Consider the following 18,820-nt stretch of genomic DNA (forward strand, 5'->3'; position numbering starts at 1 on the left):
CCATAGGGAGCAGGAACCTATCTCCTGTTTCAGTAGCATGAGGGGGCTTGATGTACAAGTACATGACGCTGGTCATGATGCTGGTATGTCGCAGGGTCTTCCCCCCAATCCAACCCTTAATGCTGAGTGCCAAGCAGGGAGGCACTAGGTACCATTTTTTTAATAGTCTTTGGTATGACTCGGCCGGGGATCAAACTCACGACCTCCCAATCTCAGGGTAGGCACTCTAACCTTGCAAGGCCACTGAGCTGGTTAATACACAATGCTTAACATACACAGTGCTTAGTTGTAATCAGATTTAAATTTTAAGATTAGAAATCAAGCAGAAAGAGAAGAAATACAATGACTGACTTAGGACATATAAACCGTGTGATAATTACCAGGGAGGGAGATATTAAAAAAAGCAGATTTAGATCTTAGAAGTGGCTAAAAAACTAACAGAAACATTGGATAAATGAGCTTAAAGGCCAGATCGAGTCTTGTCTAAACTGGTGGTGGTTGAAGGTTGAAGCCATGGCAGTGGGAACCCCTAGTGAGGGGGTGGAAAGGGCAGGGTCCAGGGGGAAACCCCAGCAAAGAGGGCTGGTGGACGGACACCCTTTGAGGGACCATCCCTGCGGTTGGGCCTGTGATGTCTAGATCACACACACAAGGGAATCAGGACACGGTGTCTATTTGTGGAAGGTTGTCTTTGATGTACGGTCCACTCGGCCTGTGTTGTCTGAAGAGCAACAAAGGCCACCCTTTGGAGGTCTTTGTTGTCTGTCTGATCATCTACAGTATCTATAGGAAAATGGTTGATCAAAATCGGTCGGGACTTTGACTTCGGCTTGTTCCAACTCTTTCATCTGCTTGGATCCATTTCAGGGTTCTGCTAAAAGATTTCCATTATCGAAAGCATTCTTGTTTTTTGTATGATATGGGTAGAAGTCGTGTCAAATCCCGACCGTAATATGTAATTGACATTGCATTTCTTCTGCTCTCTCTTTATCAACAGAGAAACCCATCATGTCTGAGGACTCACTCTACTCCAGTCTGGAGGACCAGGATGGGGCTTCAGCTTGCAGGGGGGCCTCCTCGTGCAGCGCCCGCTCCCACTCCCTCCAGGAGGAAGATGTGGAGATGAAGAGCGGCAGCGTCAGCGGGACCGAGTCGCACGGCAACGACAGCCACGGCAACGAGTCGACAGGCAGCTCCAACGGCAACAGCAGCAAAGACTCCGCCCTCCTGGAGTCGTCCGCAAGCAACAAGAGGTCAGTAAAGAAGTTGGGGCATAGCTGGCATGGCTGACGTGTGTTTGACGGGGAGGGGATAGGATCATGGGGGAGGGGGGGGGTGGCTGATGGAAGTAGAAATCGGAGGACGGCCTCATTGTCATCCGTGGAACGGACTGAGGAAGTGTATCGAACGTTGGTCCGCCAAGCCTTTCTCTGAAGTGTCTGGCAACGAGACTACTTATGTACTATCAAGCTTTGCCTTTTCGATTAGCCTATATTAGCTTATTGTATTAACCGACCTCTAAGCCCCCTGTTCTAATGCCAGGTCAGGCTTCTGATGCTAAAACAAGATGCTGCAGATTCTTAAGATCTGTTCTACATAATCAGATCTCTATAACTGAATTGGGGAGCGACGCTAAGCTACGTTAGCCTATTATTTTTTACACTGATTCATTATGGTCTCTGTTTCGGGCAGTTGGAGATAGCCTGGATAGCCTTGGATGTATTAGCGCTAAGTATGCTAAGCCTTGAGACTAATCCTATGGCCCTGACACACTGACACATTGTGTGGGTGTGTGTGTGTGTGTCTGTGTGTGTGTGTGTGTGTGTGTGTGTGTGTGTGTGTGTGGGTGTACGGTCACATACTACACACACACACACGCACATAAACACAAAGCTTTCCCTTTGAATGCTTTGACCTGGTTGGTGCCATCCGCCAAAAATACATTCTGTTTAGAGGAGAACGGACTGACCGTAACTAGAAAATGAGGAAGAGATCGAGAGACTTGACCTCCTATGGGAAAGAAGAAAAGTTCAGCTCAGCTCCACAGTGAACGACAAAGGAGAAGAGAAATTGAGTTGTGAAGCGGCGCTCCAGTGAATGTGGCAACGACAATCGTTCCTCAACCTAATACACAGGAACTAGTTTCCATCTCTTCTGTCCGCCAGTCAAAGAAATGGCAACTGGCACTACATAGTGTACATAGCCTTTATTGATGTAAACCAGCTCCTTACCTTCTTGTGATTTTATGCATCTATGCTTTTTCTAAAATGTGTTTTCTTATTCCTTTCCTAACACCAGGGGAGCCACCCCTCCTAAATTTCGTTGTTTGGTACCTGTACTGTAGCAATGACAAATAAAGTCAATTCCATTCCATTCCATTAACTACAAGAACAAATCAAGAGCTTCGCTTTTGAAATTACATTGAAATGTAATTTCTTTCTTCTTTTTTGTTTGGTTTAAAGGTTGGATTAGATGGGATGAGATGAGATTAGTTTAGATGAATGAAAGAGCGTTCATCACTCTCCCGCTCCGCCAGCTGAACAAGTGCTGTATAGTTTGTCATACTTCCAGTGCTGAGTGTCCCCAATTATCTTTTGTTGTCCCTTTAAAAAGAAAAAGAAAACTAATCTCATCTCATCCCATCTAATCCAACCTTTAAACCAAACAAAAAAGCGGAAAGAAATTACATTTCAATATAATTTCAAAAGCGAAGCTCTTGATTTGTTCCTGAACACCGCCGTCTGCCCCGCCACACTTGATGACGTAGGTTGACTCACCCGCTCGCTAGCTATCAGAACTACTTAACGCTCTGTTGCTGTTTTCTCTCTGTTTATCAGGCAACACGACAGAAACCTTTATTGAACATGACCTAGATCTGTGACTCAGCTTGCCCATGTCACTGTTTGATTTATTTTTATTTATTTTTATGTCGAGTGCATTTTTTGGTGAGATATGACATTCTTTTCTTTTCTTTTTTATTATATAGACAGTGAATCATGCCCACCTGCTTGTAGCAGGTAGTGCATTTTTTTGTGAGATATGACATTCTTTTCTTTTCTTTTTTATTATATAGACAGTGAATCAAGCAGCCCACCTGCTTGTACTGTACAAAGGCCAAGGGAATGAAGGAGATTTGTCTATGATTGTTGATGTTGCTGTAGCTGCTACCTATACGGTCTATTTCAAGACCATCTTCCCCTCAGAAACTCAAGGCTACTTGGCCTGTGGCTGGACTATGTGTTCCTATACTATTTAATATATAATAATAATAATAATAATAATAATAATAACACATTAGACTTATATAGCGCTTTTCTAGACACTCAAAGACGCTTTACAAACTGAAAAGATTGAGTAGTAATAATAAAAAGAAACAAAAAATAAGTAAAAGAAAGTATAGGGGCCTAATTAATTTGTAGATTTACTAAATCTAAATCTAAGTGTCTTTGTAGGACAATCTACTCTGGATACTGCAATTACACCTAGATTTCGGGCGCAGAAGCAGCGAACAAGCAACGCCAGCGTCCTCTCTCAACCGGCATCTTTTGAAAAGCCATATTATGTTCATGCATTAAAAACCTCTCTCTCTTTTCTCCTCTGTCTCTCCCCAGCTCCAACTCACACAGCTCATCTCCCCCCAGCAGCTCCAACGCCTTCAGCCTGCTCAGCTCCGGGCAGGACAACCCCTCCACCAGCGGCTGCAGGTTAGCATTCAACACCATCCTCATCATCCTCACCGACAGACCCCCCCCCCCCCCTCCCCAAAACCCCCCAGACTCATACCATCGCCCCCCACAACCGGCTCAGGTGTTCACTCACAACTCACATCCTCCCACTACGCCTTTAACTCCAGGTGGCAGAAAACGATACCTAGCTATAAAAAGCACATCCTATAGAGAGAAAGCACCATCATGTCCTAGGCTTTTCCATGGCCTTAGATGACTCTGTGTCTCTCTCTCTCTCTGTGTGTGTGTGCGTGCGCCCCTGCAGTAGTGAAGAGTCTGCCAAAGCCAAGACCCAGAAGGAGTTACTCAAGACTCTCAAGGAGCTGAAGAGACTCCTACCGGCAGAGAAGAAGAACAAAGGCAACAAGCCCACCACCCTCAACACCCTCAAATACGCCCTGCGCTGCGTCAAACAGGTGGAAGGTAAGAGAATAGAAAGATCTGTGTGTATCTGTGTCTGTGTCTGTGTGTCTGTTGTTTGATACATTATGCCCCCTAACGGCGACAAGAAAACTAAAGTGTGTGTGTGTGTGTGTGTGTGTTTCAGCCAACGAGGAGTACTACCAGATGTTCAACGACAGTCAGCCGTCAGGCCTGGACGTGTCGTCCTACACCATCGACGACATCGACAGCATCACCTCAGAGTACACCCTCAAAAACAACGTAAGCGTTCGACTATTACACCCCCTAAAGGCCCCATCAGTTACAATGGCGTCACTTCCAAATACACCGTAAAAAAAAAACATACGCAACGCCACACACCACTGCGGCTCAATGACCAAATACACACACTGCACATGCACTTTTTTTTATTGTCGTCTTGACTGGCTCTTGATTGGCTCTTGACTGGCTCTTGACTGGCTCTTGACTGGCTCTTGACTGGCTCTTGACTGGCTCTCCTTCCTTCGCGACCCCCTTACAGGACATCTTCGCGGTGGCCGTGTCGCTGGTCACGGGGAAGATCGTCTACATCTCCGACCAGGCCGCCTCCATCCTCAACTGCAAGCGGGACGTGTTCAAGAACGCCAAGTTCACCGAGTTCCTCATCCCCCAGGACGTGAGCGTGTTCTACAGCTTCACCACGCCCTACCGCCTGCCCTCCTGGAGCATGTGCATCGGAGCAGGTAGCGTACCCTCACCGTACCGCTTCCTGGTTTGACACCCTACCACTTCCTGGTTGACCCATAATACACCAGTAAGATGAGCTAGGGGTTTTATGTTGTTGCGATGCACCGCTTTGCTTTCCTGAATGGTTTTGTTGACGGAGCAAAAGCAGCTGCTAAATGTGATTGTTAGTAGTCGCTTTGGAGAACGGCGTCTGCTGAATCTCATAAATGGAAATGTTAATGGTTCCAGAGAGCCCTGCTAAGCCCAGCTTTCTGAAGCGGGTTGGAATTGAGTGAGCGAATTAGATCAGGTTCCATTTTCTCTTCTGAATTTAAACATGACCCCCCTCCCCCCCTTTATTCCTTTCCTTTTAGAGTCCTCCCCGCCAGACTGCATGCAGGAGAAGTCATTCTTCTGTCGTATCAGGTATGTGTGTCAGTGTGTGTGTGTGTGTGTGTGTGTGTCTCTGTGTGTGTGTGTCTGTGTCTGGCTGGATGGCACTCCACCATCTGCTCTCTGTGATTTATTTATTCTCCTCTGTAAACGTAAACAGGAAGTTAGTTATCATTACTCTGACAAACCCGCACCCACACACACAGGGCACGGTCACATCTAAAGAAAAACAATAGCTTGACTGTGCCCCCTAGAGGCTAACCTGAACACTAACTATCCAACAGCAGCCTCAAACACACAGCAACCTTTTTTCTATGAGAGCCAGCCAACCAACCCTGCAATTAAAAACACATCGATGATGTTTGTGTTTACAGTTAAATACCTTTCTCCTGGTTTACTTACTTACTCCTCCTCATTCCCTATGGGACATAAGCGTGACATGAGCTCTCTCTATTTCATTCGGTCCTTGGCAGCATGCCGCGCCTGTTCATTTGTTCTGTACTGTCATTTTGTCACAGTTCTGCACCAGGTGGTTTTGGGCCTCCCAGGTTTTCCATTCTCAGCACATAATGACACAATAATAATAATAATAATAATAATAATAATAATAATAATAATAATAACCTTTATTTGTATACCACTTTTCCTGCCAACGTTGCAGCTCAAAGTGCTTTAACCTATCCACACAGCCTATATAAGCATAATGTCCTAGCCATCTCAAACGTCTGTGACTCACTCTCTTTGTGTCTGTTTTGACCTGCTTTCTCCTGGTCCTAATGACTTTCTGACAATGAGTCACTGACTGGTCCTCTCTTCTCCCCCTGCCCTGTCCAGCGGAGGGAAGGAGCGCGAGGGGGATCTGCAGTATTATCCCTTCCGTATGACGCCCTACCTGATGAAGGTACAGGACAAAGTGCACGCGGAGGACCAGTTCTGCTGCCTCCTACTGGCAGAGAGGGTGCACTCCGGCTACGATGGTAAGGACTGGAGACCTGATGCTCTGTTCGAACACTCTGTGTTCCACTGATCTGAAATGGCTGATTTGTGTGTGTGTGTGTGTGTGAAATATGAACTGGACTGTTTTTTTATTGTCCCCACAGCTCCTAGAATCCCCACTGACAAGCGCATCTTTACCACCACACACACGCCGAACTGTGTGTTCCAAGATGTCGATGAGAGGTGAGGCATTATTCAAATACTTGTTTGTTTGTTTTTTGAACAGAGGGGGGTTAGGGTTAGTGTTTGTGATTATGATTTAATATTGCTCCATGTTGACTCACAAAATAATTATGTGTGTGTGTCTGTGTGTGTGTGTCTCAGGGCTGTCCCGCTCCTTGGATACCTCCCCCAGGACCTGATTGGCACCTCAGTCCTCTCGCGCCTGCACCCCAACGACCGACCAATCATGTTGGGCATTCACAAGAAAAGTGAGTCAGCAAACAGTCCTCCATTTTCTGAACGAAGCAACATATCTACATCATATTTTAAATGTATATGTATATTAAATGTAATATATTGCAAATGTGTATTTATTTAAAGTCACATTTTCCATTCCCAGTCCTTCAGTACGCGGGTCAGCCGTTCGACCACTCCTCCATCCGGTTCTGCGCTCGGAACGGAGAGTACGTCACCATCGACACCAGCTGGTCCAGCTTCGTCAACCCGTGGAGCCGCAAGGTGTCCTTCGTCATCGGCAGGCACAAAGTTCGCATGTAAGTGTCTGTCACTGTCAGGCTTTGGGAGGAGGGAGGGAGGGAGGGAGGGAGGGAGGGGGGGCGGTGAGTCTTTACCCCGCACGCACAGATGGGATTCCCAGTATAGGTTCCCAGGTTTTGTGGGTCGGTTACAAATCTGGGCCAAACTAGTCATTGTTTTCATTCTAAGCGCTTGAGAATTAATCGTGCACAGGTTGGTCGATCGAGCTTCCGTGCTGCACCCGTCGGTTCTGGTGGGTAAATGTTCTGGTGGGTAAATGTTCTGACGGCGAGGTCCTTTGGTCGTCTGTTTACCCCAGGGGTCCGGTGAACGAGGACGTGTTTGCGTCGCCCATCCCTTCTCTGGTGGAGAGCAAGACCATGGACTCTGACATCCAGGAGATCACCGAACAGATACACAGGCTGCTGCTACAGGTGAGGACGGAGAGGGGGAGACAGAGGGGGAGAGAGAGAGAGGGTGGGAGAAAGAGAGAGAGAGAGAGGGTGAGGGTGGGAGAGGGAGAGAGAGAGAGGGAGAGAAATGCTGAGGGGGGAAAAATGGGATACAGTGATAGTGACAGGGAAAAAATTAAAGAAAGAAAGAAAGAAAGAAAAAGAGGGAGTGTCTGTTTCTGAAGGTGTGTTTGTGTCTGACCAGCCGGTGCACCACAGCGGCTCCAGTGGCTATGGTAGCCTGGGCAGTAACGACCACCTGATGGCTGTGACATCATCCAGCGAGAGCAACGCCAACGGCAGCGGGAGCAGAACGCCCCCGAACGAGGAGGGAGAGAGCAGCAAGGCCAAACCTGTAAGTACCCCTCTCTCTATCGCTCTCCCTCTCTTTTCCCCTCTCTCTCTCTGACTATCTCTCTCTATCTATCTCTTTACTCTTTCTCTCTCTCTTTGTTTCCATCTCTCTCTCTGTCTCCCTCCCTTTTCCCCTCTCTCTCTTTCTCTCTCTCTCTCTCTTTCTCTTTCACTAAGGCCCCCCTGTTTCCTTTGCTGTCGTGAGCATTTCCCATCATTTTCCTGAAAGTCTCCATTTCATCGGCTTGACCTTGTGTCTCTGGTGTCTCCGTTTCGTTCTGAGATAGTTACAGTACTGACCGTGGCCGTGCCTCTCTCCTCTCCCCCCCACCTCCCCCCCCCACAGCAGCGGACGTTCCAGGAGATCTGTAAGGACGTCCATCTGCAGAAGAGGGAGGAGCAGCAGGTCTACCAGGTCTCCTCTGCCAAGCCCGACTCCCCGAAGAAGAGCCCTGGCAGTAAGTACAACCGAGAATAGGTGCTACGTTTCTGTGATTTGTCAGCTCGTCCCGACAACAGACATACTTGCCGTTCGAGATATGAAAAAATAAAGAAAAAAAGAAAAGAAAAAAAGATTGTGATGATGATGATGTGCGAGGCTCACCTCAGCCCTGTCCCCAGCAGAGTCCCTCCAGAAGAGTCCTGCGGGAGCAGTGAGGCCCAAGGACTTTGCGACCTTGGAGGACAACAGGGCCCCCTCCGGGGAGGAGGAACTGGCCTTCAACGACCAGACGGTGTACTCCAACTACCAACAGATCAGCTGTCTGGACAGTGTCATCAGGTCAGCCAACTGTCTAATCCCCAGTCGATCTACTTCTGCATCTGCGGCATCTTTTCACTGATTTTTAGATTTTAGTTGACTTACAATTCGAGATTTAAGGGATTTCAGTCTCCCTGGAGTAACTCAGGGCTAAGTACCTTACTCAAGGGCCACACTAGTGGTGGTGTTCCCAAGGTGGGAACTCATGACCTTCTGATCACCAGTCCAACTCACTATCCACTAGGTCACCACTACCCCCCACTAGATACCCCATTGCTTGAGGATGCAGTGTCTTTCACAACAATGAAATGGGGAGAATTGCCACTCAACCCTGTCTGTGTGTGTGTGTGTGTGTGTGTGTGTGTGTACAGATACCTGGAGAGCTGCAATGTTCCCATCCCCATGAAAAGGAAGTGCCATTCCTCTTCCAACACCACTTCCTCAGACGAGGACAAGCAGAAGAGGCCGCTCCCCGCCATGCAGGAGTCTCAAGGTACGTTCAGCCCCGCAACCTGACCTGCTGTGTCTTATCTACCATCACCATGCATAAACAATATCACCCTCAAGACTCTGGTATTTCTGATGCTGTTATGAATGAGCAAGTGCATGACTTTTCCCCTTCAGCCCCATAGATTGTTGACACGTAGTTGACACGTTGACACATAGTCATAGAACGCACAAGCCACGATATGCAACAGTCACATGCTGTCATTAGACCCAATTGGAATATTGTAAGGGGGCAGAGTTTCCAATATCACCCCAGCAATCGACGAAGTCAACCAAAAAAATGCCTGTGGAATGAAATCAAAGGAAAATACTGTTTTTTTACGAAAACACTTACAGTATGTCTACAGTTTGATGGGTAGCTATACAGACTGAAAAGTATGTAAAGTGACTGGTCAGAGAATTTCCCTGTAGATGAATAATTCAGACTAATCACACGAATCTTTTGAAGTCTCTCTGACGTAAATAAAAAAGAAGAGAAAAAAAAAGAAGACGCTTTCATTCCAGTCATGCTCAAAGCTCACCTGAACGGTTCATTCAGCCCTTACCAGATCTAGAGGACCTATCTCTGCACTCTTTGGACTATTATGTACAATATAATGGACTTTTAATATGACTCTCTCTCACTCTCCAACCTCAAATGACACCCTGTTGCTTCAGATAGCGCCCTACACTTGACCAGGGCTCTGGTCAGAAGTAGTGAACTATCCATAAAATAAGATGCCATTCGAGCAAGGGAGGCTGGTAGAATTAGAAAGCGGAGGAATGGGCTCATCGTAATGGATGAAATTGAGTTTGATCCCCTCCTCTGATGTATTATTATTAATAATAATAATAATAATAATATAATAAAGAGTCCTACCTCCAACAGCCTCCCCTGCTCGAGATATGCCCAAACACTCTCTCTCTCTCTATGTCTCTCACCTCATTATTGGGACTATGATATATCTGACTCTCCAAGTCTCCCTCCCCACCCCTCCCCCCCATCCCTCCTGGCAGCGTTGTCAAAGGCTCAGCCTGGTCAGACCTCCCTTCTGGACGCCGCAGCGAAAAAGCCGACTACAGCGGGCACAGCGGGCACCCTGGCGCCCCTCGCCGTGCCCAGCAAGGCCGAGAGCGTGGTGTCCATAACAAGCCAGTGTAGCTACAGCAGCACCATCGTGCATGTAGGGGACAAGAAACCCGTCATACCCGAGTCAGGTATACACACATGGACAGATCCATCCTTTTCTTCTCCTCTGTTTGTGTTGGTGGGTTCTGTGTATGTATGTGTCGGGGGTGTGTGTGTGTGTGCTTGTAGGGATGTAACGATACACGAAACACACGATTTGATACGATTCACAATACGATTTCCTCACAATTTATTTTTTAACAAAATTAGATTGTAGACAAATTATGACTGAAGAAGAAGATCGATTCGAAGAAGATTCTATCGCTAACTGTCTCGCGATGCATCGTTACATCCCTAGTGCGCACATGCATTGATGTATGCAGTGTGTGTGTGTGTGTGTGTTTGCGTCTTCTCGTGTTTGTGTCACTGGATTGTCGTGTCCTGTACATGTATCCCGGACACGCGGCTAACCGAGTGTTTTGGTGTCCTGTGTGTGTTGACTGGACTTCCATGTGCATGGTTCTCTGGAACATAACCGAGAGTAGAGCGAGAGTAGAACGCTAGCCTGGCGTCATGCGTGATTGCGTGTGTGTGTCATCCATGTGTCGCTCCATATTCTTGTTCTTATTCGTGTTGTTGTTGACGTTCGTGGGGGGGGTGGTGCCTTTTTTTCCTCCGTACGTTGCTGTACGTGAGCAGCTTTGGTGTTGTGTGGAGACCTCACTCACTCCTTTCTTTCTTTCTTTTTGCCATTCCAGAGATCATCGAGGACGTGCCCGGAGCGGGTGAGGCCGTGGAGGGGAGCCAGAACGCCGGCCCGGCCCAGAGCGCCGTTCCCTATAAGAAACTGGGGCTGACCAAGCAGGTCCTGGCGGCCCACACGCAGAACGAGGAGCAGGTGTTCCTGTGTCGGTTCCGGGAAGAGGGGGGCGCCAAGGCCTTCAAGGCCGACTGCTCTCAGTACCTGGAGCGCCAGAGAGGACAGATCACCGCCGATGGTACAGACCTAGAGGCTTAGACTCACTACTACACCACACGCACACACACACATTGTTGTCACACAATGACTTCACACTCGCACTCACTGATTCGTATTCAACAAATTCAAACCCCCCCCCCCCTTCCTTTTCCCCCCCTCTCTTCCTCCTCCTCCTACCTCTCTCTCCCCTGTGTAGACTAGACACAGACTTAAAATTAACTCGCCTCTCTTTCTATCCACCCCCCTACCCCCCTCTAGCTGTGCCCGCCGAGCGCTCGTGCAAACAGGCCGGCGAGCCCGCGGCTCGCCGCAACAGGAAGACCAAGTCCAAGCGGGTGAAACAGCGGGAGGCGTCGGCCAGCACCGTGTCCCGGCGGAGACAGAGGCACCAGACTCCCCGGGCGCACCCCCCCATCAACCAGGGACTCAACCAGTCCTCCTGGTCCCTCTCCACCTCCCAGTCCACCTTCCCCCTGGCCTACCCCGCCGTGGTGCCGGCCTACCCGCTCCAGGTCTACCCCGGCACGGGCGCCCTGACGCCCCAGCCGGACGGCTCTCCTCACCCGGGTGGCTACGGCAACGGCGTGGAGTGTCCCCCCCCGGACCCTCGCTGCCAGCCTTCGGCCTACCCGGCGCCCATGGTCACCCCCGTGATGGCGTTGGTACTGCCCAACTACATTTTCCCGCAGATGGGGAGCGGGACTCTCTCGCCGCCCCAGCAGGCGTACTACCCGGCGGAGACGGCCGCCTTCCCCGGCCCCGCGCAGGCCTTCCCCCTCCAGGCGGCCTTCCCTCCCCCGAGCCCCTACCCTCCCCAGTGCGCCTTCCCGCCCCAGGCCTCCTTCGCCGTCCAGGCCCAGTTCCAAGCCCCAAACCCCTTTGGCGCCCAGGCGGCGGGCTTCCCAGCCCAGACGTACCCCTTTTCGCTGCCCTCCCAGGAGACCCCCAAGCCCACCGCCATGGAGGGCCAGTCCCGGTGCTCCACCCCCCAGTCCGCGGGGGCCCGGGACCAGGCGTCCTCCCCGCCGCTTTTCCAGTCGCGCTGCAGCTCTCCCCTGCAACTCAACCTGCTGCAGTTGGAGGAGACCAGAGACAGCATGGCGCCCTCTACTGGAGGTCTGGGGACTAGCGCCACCCCCGGGGAAAGAGGGGGAAGTGCAGTCGTCCAAGCCATGGAGGAGCAGCTACAACAGGTATACTTGGGAGCTTTCTGCCTCTTTCTGTCTCTCTCTCTCTCTCTCTCTCTCTCTCTCTCTCTCTCTCTACCTCTGCTAGTAGTACCTATTATTACCATTCTATTTATATCTTAAGGACAACCCCCACTAACTGAAAGAGTTCTCACAATGTCATTGTGGTGGCAACGTGGAGTTTAACCCAAATCACAGCAGTATTGTGAATCTGTGTTAGCATGGAGTGTGTAGACATGTTCCCCAACCAGCAAAAGTTTCTGTTCCTTAAATATGACCGTTATGATCTTTAAACTCAAAAGAAAAGCTCAAAGAATGTCATTTTTATGACAGTCCGAATGTTTATCTGAGTGTTCACCCAAACCTGTAAATACTGGTCACCACCTGTTCAAACCAGTACTTTATTGTCTTCAGTCTCTGTTTCGAACTCCCAATTTCTGACAAAAAAACAACAACATTATAAATGCGCTCGAGTTGATCTGGCTGCCATGTTGGAAGCCCGATAATCCAACGGGAGTAGGGTTAGGGTTAGGTCATTTTTCAGTGGGATTAACCAAATGTTAATCCATAATATGTCCCTTACACCCTTCAGCCTTCACTCACTCTCCTCGGTCCTCCTGGACCCTCGTATTACGAGGACACGCAACGTATCCGTGAGCGTTTGTCTTGGGATAGAGTGTACTCTAGGCTGAGGTGTTGCAACGATGAGGTAGGCCAACATCGAAAAAACAATAACATCCACCACCCCCCACCCCCCTCCTCCTTTCCTCTGCCCCGCCCATTCCAATATCAGTTAGAAATGTGTGATCCCTTTCCTTTTATTTATTGCTTAGATTCGTGTCATTTCGAGATGCTCCTGCCTCCCAAAAAGTAGAAGTTTTGGAAGTTTTTATCCACCTCTTTAACTGACTCTTTAACTTCGCTAAGTTGTACTAGCATAGGACTGAAAACTGGGTTTCTTTCCTCACACATTAGTATCAAGTTTTTACATTTACATTTTTGGCATTTAGCAGACGCCTTATTCCAAAGCGACTTACAGCAAATACATTTGACTTAGTAAGTGAATCATCCAGCCACCAGTCACAGCAGGAAAAAGTAATCGACGCTCAGGCCAGGGGCCATTGGCAGTTGTTGTGCTAGAAGAAGGATTATGTTTTTCTTTCAAGTCAGTTAAAATGGTGGACAGAAGTCAAGGTTGTTCAATCTTAAAAGCCTGCTTGTCTGCTCTGCACTCGCATTGTGGTTTTCCCCCATCTCCTGCCCCCCTCAAATGAGTCTACAATGCACAAAGACTAGTGCAACAGCAGCTGTAACCGTGTGCATTCCAAGCGCATTCAGCGGTGCACACTAGATGTGTGTGTACACTGTTATTATGGAATGGTGGCATGCTTTTCCTGACATTGAACGATCTTAGCCATTTTTCATTCTCTTCAGTATGAATGGACGGATAGACTTCATTCATGCTTCCTGAACTACAAATCCAGTTCCTCAATAGATGTTAGATTGTGTTGTTATTGTAGTACAGGACTCTTATCTGTTGTCGGAGTAGCACAATGAAAACACATTGTGAAAACACTCTTGCAGCACCATTGTATGCAACGGCGATCCGTTCCATGATTTACATTTACATTTTTGCCATTTAGTCAAAGAGACCCCCCCTATGAGGGGTAAACCGGTCAGAGGTTCTGTTTGGTGACCGTGAACTCGTTTTTTTTGCAGATGGGCTCGTTGGACGAGGGTAACCACAGCGATGGCAACTCTTCGACGAGCGACCTGCTGGACATCCTGCTCCAGGAGGACTCCAGTGGCTCGGCCACCTCGGGGTCCATGGGCTTTGGTTCTAGAGGCTGTGCCACGTCAGCTAGCGGAACCTCCAACAGCCGGACCTCCAACAGCAGGACCTCCAATAGCAGAACTTCAAACAGCAGGACCTCGAAAAGCAAATCATCAGCTAGTGGGACCTCAGCTAGCAGAGCTTCAGGCAGTGGAACAGGTACACCCCCCACACCCACACCCACACACAGATGTGCTTGTGAATTATGTACATTATATTTACAGTATATATCATATATTTATGATATGCTGACCTGGGCATGTACAATATAGGGCTACCTATCGTCAACAATATTGCATCGTGTTGTGTTGTATCGTATAATATTGTATTGTGCCGTATCGTAACGTCTGTTTTGTGTTCGTCCTCCCAGGGAGTAGCAGCCACGGCAGCAACAACAGCAGCAACTACTTTGGCAGCGTGGACTCGTCCCAGAAGTCGTCCCAGAACAGCCAAAAGGTCAAAGATCACTCCGTCGCCAACGGTGACGCGGAGCGGCCCATGGAGGTGGAGCAGAGCGAGCAGTTCATCAAGTGCGTCCTCCAGGACCAGTTCTGGCGGCTCATCGCCAACTCAGACGACAAGGCCGTCATGACCTATCAGATGCCCTCACGGTGAGTGGGAGGAGTCAGCTCTCAAAAACAAGAAAAGAAAAGCAATAAAATCTATCAAAATAAAAGTCATCAGCCAAGAGAACAGGAAAAGATATCTTAAAAAATAGTGCAGTCAGACAAAAAACAAGCATATATTGCCTTGATTTAGGATATAGGCCTATCATCTTACATTGATTTACTTTTTGCAGTGAGGCTATGTTTGAATATCCACACTAGCCACCCACATGAAGTGAAGCGATGTATTGGCCATGCATGCGTTTCAAGGTCGTGTCGACCCGGAGCATGTTTCCTAGGCCGCAGTGTTTCCCAAACAGTGGCTAGCCTTGTGGTGCGATACTTACTGGACGTGGCACAGCACTCAGAAGGATTGGGAACCACTGTGACATTACAGTGCGTTACAATGCACACCCTAGACAGCACCCACTCCCTTCCAAGGCTGGCTTATTTTAATCCCTCTCAAGCTCACCACAGTTGCAGTTCTCCTGTATGTCCACCAGATGGGGTCTTTTGCTTTAAAGAAACACAAACTGAGCAATGTCACTCCCTGCTAACTTTTTAACCAAAAAACAATGGCATTGGCAATGGCAAGTCATTCTACAAAGGCAAGCCATTCTACATACTACTACTAACTCTATTTTTGAGTTATTTAGGAAATAACATTGACTTAAATTGTTTATTGGTTGAAAATGCGTACTAAAATGTTAGTGACAGTGTCCCAATAAAACCGAATCACGATCATTACTCCTTAATCATTACACCTTTCAGGGTAAGGAACCAAACATGTGATTTTGTCAGATGTGTGAACTATCCCTTTAATTAGTCCCATACTCCAACTAGTTAATCTTGAAGTATTATTTCTGAACCCCAAATATCCCAAATTCCCAGGGCACTATCCTTGGGTTTAGCTGTGTTTCTACCAGCTGTGTATGTGTCGACTGGTATCCTCAATGCGTGTGTCTGTCCCCTGTCTCTTCAGTGATGTACAGAGGGTGCTGAGAGAGGACAGGGAGAAGCTGCGTGTGTTGCAAAAGAGCCAACCGCGCTACAGCGAGGACCAGAGGAGAGAGCTGCTGACCGTCCACCCCTGGTGGAGGAGGGGGGTACTGCCCAAGGCCATCGACGTCAAGGTGAGCCATTGATGTCGGTCTGTCTCTCTCTCTCTCTCTCTCTCTCTCTCTCTCTCTCTCTCTCTCTCTCTCTGTGTCTGTGTCTCTCTCTCTATCACAAGACCTAAATAATAGTTCTAAAGAACCTATTGTCCAGCAGGGGGCATCATTTAATCATTTAACCTTCATGTCGTTGAGTACAGTCACCACCACCACCACCACCAGTAAGTCACTACCATCATAAATAAATACATGTCTGTGTGTGTTCCGTCCGTCTAGGCCTGCATGTGCTGTGAGGATGTCTCGGAGGCCACAGGAGCGGCTGAGGAGCAGCCTGATCTGGACATGGGCGAAACAGAGACGGAGACAGGGGGGGTCAGGAGGACCTCCAGGAAGCCCAGTGAGGAGCTCTCGAACATGGACAGCTGCCCCGCGTCCGACTGCGGCTCGTAGCCACCTCCGGCCTTCTCATCAATTGGACTTCAGTCTCTCAACTAGCCCTAGTCACACCAACGTGTTGCCTAGGGACGACGTTGCACCCGCCCTGCCCCCTAGAGACATTGATTGCCTATGGGGCGGCGTCACCCTGTGGGGCCTTAAAGACAACTTCCACAGACCAGGTCTGTGCCAGCCATAGACTAGCCTCTGTCACCCCTCCTGAGCAACAGCTACCCTCGGCCAGGACAAGAGCATTTTGGACTGTCTACGTGACCCATACACACCTTCTCTACACTGATTGTAACCTCTTCTACAGATTGAGAGAGACGGAATATGCTGTGTGTGTGTGTGTGGGAGGAATGCATCGTTTACATTTACATTTTTTGCATTTAGCAGACGCCTTTATCCAAAACGATATCAATACATTTGACTAAGTAAGTGAATCATCTATCCATCAGTCATAGCAGGAGAAAGTAATCTATGCTCGGGCCTGGGGCCATTGGCATTTGGCAGTCATAATGCTAGAAGATATACAGTAGAGAAACTGTAGAGGGGATATAGAGGTCTCAAGAGGGACAGTTATGGTGTAGCCTGAAGAGATGAGTCTTCAGTCTACGGCGGAAGATAGGTAGTGACTCTGCCAGCTGTGGGAAGCTGCAGAGGTCTGGTGGCCCAGGCGGGGAGCCCGGCCAGGAGTGCGTTGCAGTAGTTAAGGAGGGAGATTACAAGTGACAGGACCAAGTTCATACTTGTTCGTAGTTCCAACCGCCCATCCATACAGTTACTATCAAGACTGTTGTAACCAGTCAATTATGGGGTACCCAAGTCTGCCTATAACTGTGTCTGTCTCATTCTGTTTCCTTGGCTGTGACTGGCTGGATTGACTGACTGACTGTCATGGAAACCCAATGTCCAGTCAGCCAATCAGGCCAGACCATCGCCTGTAGGCCTGTTGCCTAACATGCTATATGTTGTGTTCAAAACACATTTCTTTCCAGAAAATAATACTGAACTTTCATTGTTGTTTTTCTTCACTGCCTTCAATTGCTACTGAAATTATTTCGGGAAGTTAAAGTGTGTAGTGGAGTGGAACCTTGTGTCGATGTGGATCATTGTTCCAAATGACTTTCAGTCTGTAAAACTGTGAAATAAGACTTAAGTGTCAGAGAATATTACAGAGAAGATGTAATTATATTGTATATATGTATTTATATTGTGTATTTTATTTTTATAAAGTGAATAATAACTGCAGAATAAGCAGATGTGTTTCTGTGTTTCTATCCTTTGACGATGTACCCATCTGGGTAGAATGTAAGAAAACATTAGGCCTATACCAGCACAAGAAACCTCCAGGACCAATATATGAAATAATGATGTATCTGTGAGTTATTTTAAATACAAGATGCATGTTTTCAATTATAGCATATCGTTTTCTGACTTAAAAAGTCAACCTTAATTGGAGGGCAGCTTAGGCTACTGTCTCTCGATAATCGCCAGTTACACTAAAAACACATTTGTCTAGCCTACTTGCACAGGCTTAATGATATCTGTAGCCTACAGCTTGTAAAATATTTGTGTAATATGTAATTTTTTATCGCCTCTGCCGACCTGCTGTTAGCATAACCAGCTATCCTCCCTCGTACTCTACCATCTGTGGAATCCCGACTGGGCTCCTCTCTCCCTCTCTCTCTCTCTCTCTCTCTGCCTCTCTCTCTCTCTGTCTCTCTCTCTCTCTCCCTCTCTGCCTCTCTCTCTCTGTCTCTCTCTCTCTCTCTCTCTCTCTGTCTCTCTCTCTCTCTCCCTCTCTGCCTCTCTCTCTCTCCCTCTCTGCCTCTCTCTCTCTCTCTCTGTCTGTCTCTCTCTCTCTCTCTCTTCCTCTCTGCCTCTCTCTCTCTCTCTCCCTCTCTGCCTCTCTCTCTCTCCCTCTCTGCCTCTCTCTCTCTCTCTCTCTCCCTCCCTCTCTCCCTCTCTGCCTCTCTCCCTCTCTCTCTCTCCTCTCTCTCTCTCTCTCTCTCTCTCTCTCTCTCTCTCTCTCTCTCTCCTCTCTGCCACGCTGCCAAGACTATCCCTGAACTCGGGAGTTTAGAATGATAAGGTTCTATCTCCGTTTAGGGCAGTTCAGAGATATCGAGCGTCAAAGTTTTTACATTCCATTATGTTTTATGAGATGGAACCTTTGTATTTTATGAATTACTAACTAAAAAATGTCTACATTTTAAAAATAACACCACACAGGCATTAATAAACACCAAATGGATCAGATTATGTAAAAAAACTCAATTTTGACCCAAAATCTTATAACTTCTATAATAACCTTATAATTCTAACATCACGAACTCTCCGTCGGTCCTGCCATCGCGACTTGGCTGTTCTCCAACGCCGCTGTTGAGGTCCGCAGTTATTAAATCTCTAGGGGACTCCGATGCAAGTGTGTCTACTCTGACGTCACACCGCTATTTCTACCGTCGTCTCCCAACAGGCTGTCGGTTACGTCATCACAACAAACCTCACCACGTGCGCTCTAGCAACCTGAGGTCCCTGGTCTGCACTGGCTGTCGTGGGTT

The 18,820-nt window shown here is 48.1% G+C and overlaps 1 protein-coding gene across 1 annotated transcript; it reads left to right on the forward strand.

Annotated features, from left to right (window-relative positions):
• Positions 1-1,008: 1,008 nt before the first annotated feature.
• On the forward strand, positions 1,009-16,271 carry per2 (period circadian clock 2; the record flags this gene model as incomplete). The annotated part of the gene is made up of 22 exons (XM_080547089.1): positions 1,009-1,253; positions 3,612-3,704; positions 3,991-4,148; positions 4,273-4,388; positions 4,648-4,849; positions 5,207-5,258; positions 6,060-6,202; positions 6,326-6,404; positions 6,546-6,652; positions 6,784-6,937; positions 7,240-7,354; positions 7,578-7,727; positions 8,073-8,184; positions 8,336-8,507; positions 8,858-8,979; positions 9,990-10,190; positions 10,860-11,099; positions 11,339-12,273; positions 13,987-14,260; positions 14,472-14,712; positions 15,689-15,839; positions 16,098-16,271. The coding sequence occupies 22 exons, from the start codon at positions 1,009-1,011 to the stop codon at positions 16,269-16,271; spliced, it is 4,236 nt and encodes a 1,411-aa protein (XP_080403215.1).
• Between the last annotated feature and the right edge of the window lie 2,549 nt (positions 16,272-18,820).

This window comes from Nansenia antarctica (genome assembly GCF_963989245.1).
Source record: "Nansenia antarctica genome assembly, chromosome: 16".
Lineage (NCBI taxonomy): Eukaryota > Metazoa > Chordata > Actinopteri > Argentiniformes > Microstomatidae > Nansenia > Nansenia antarctica.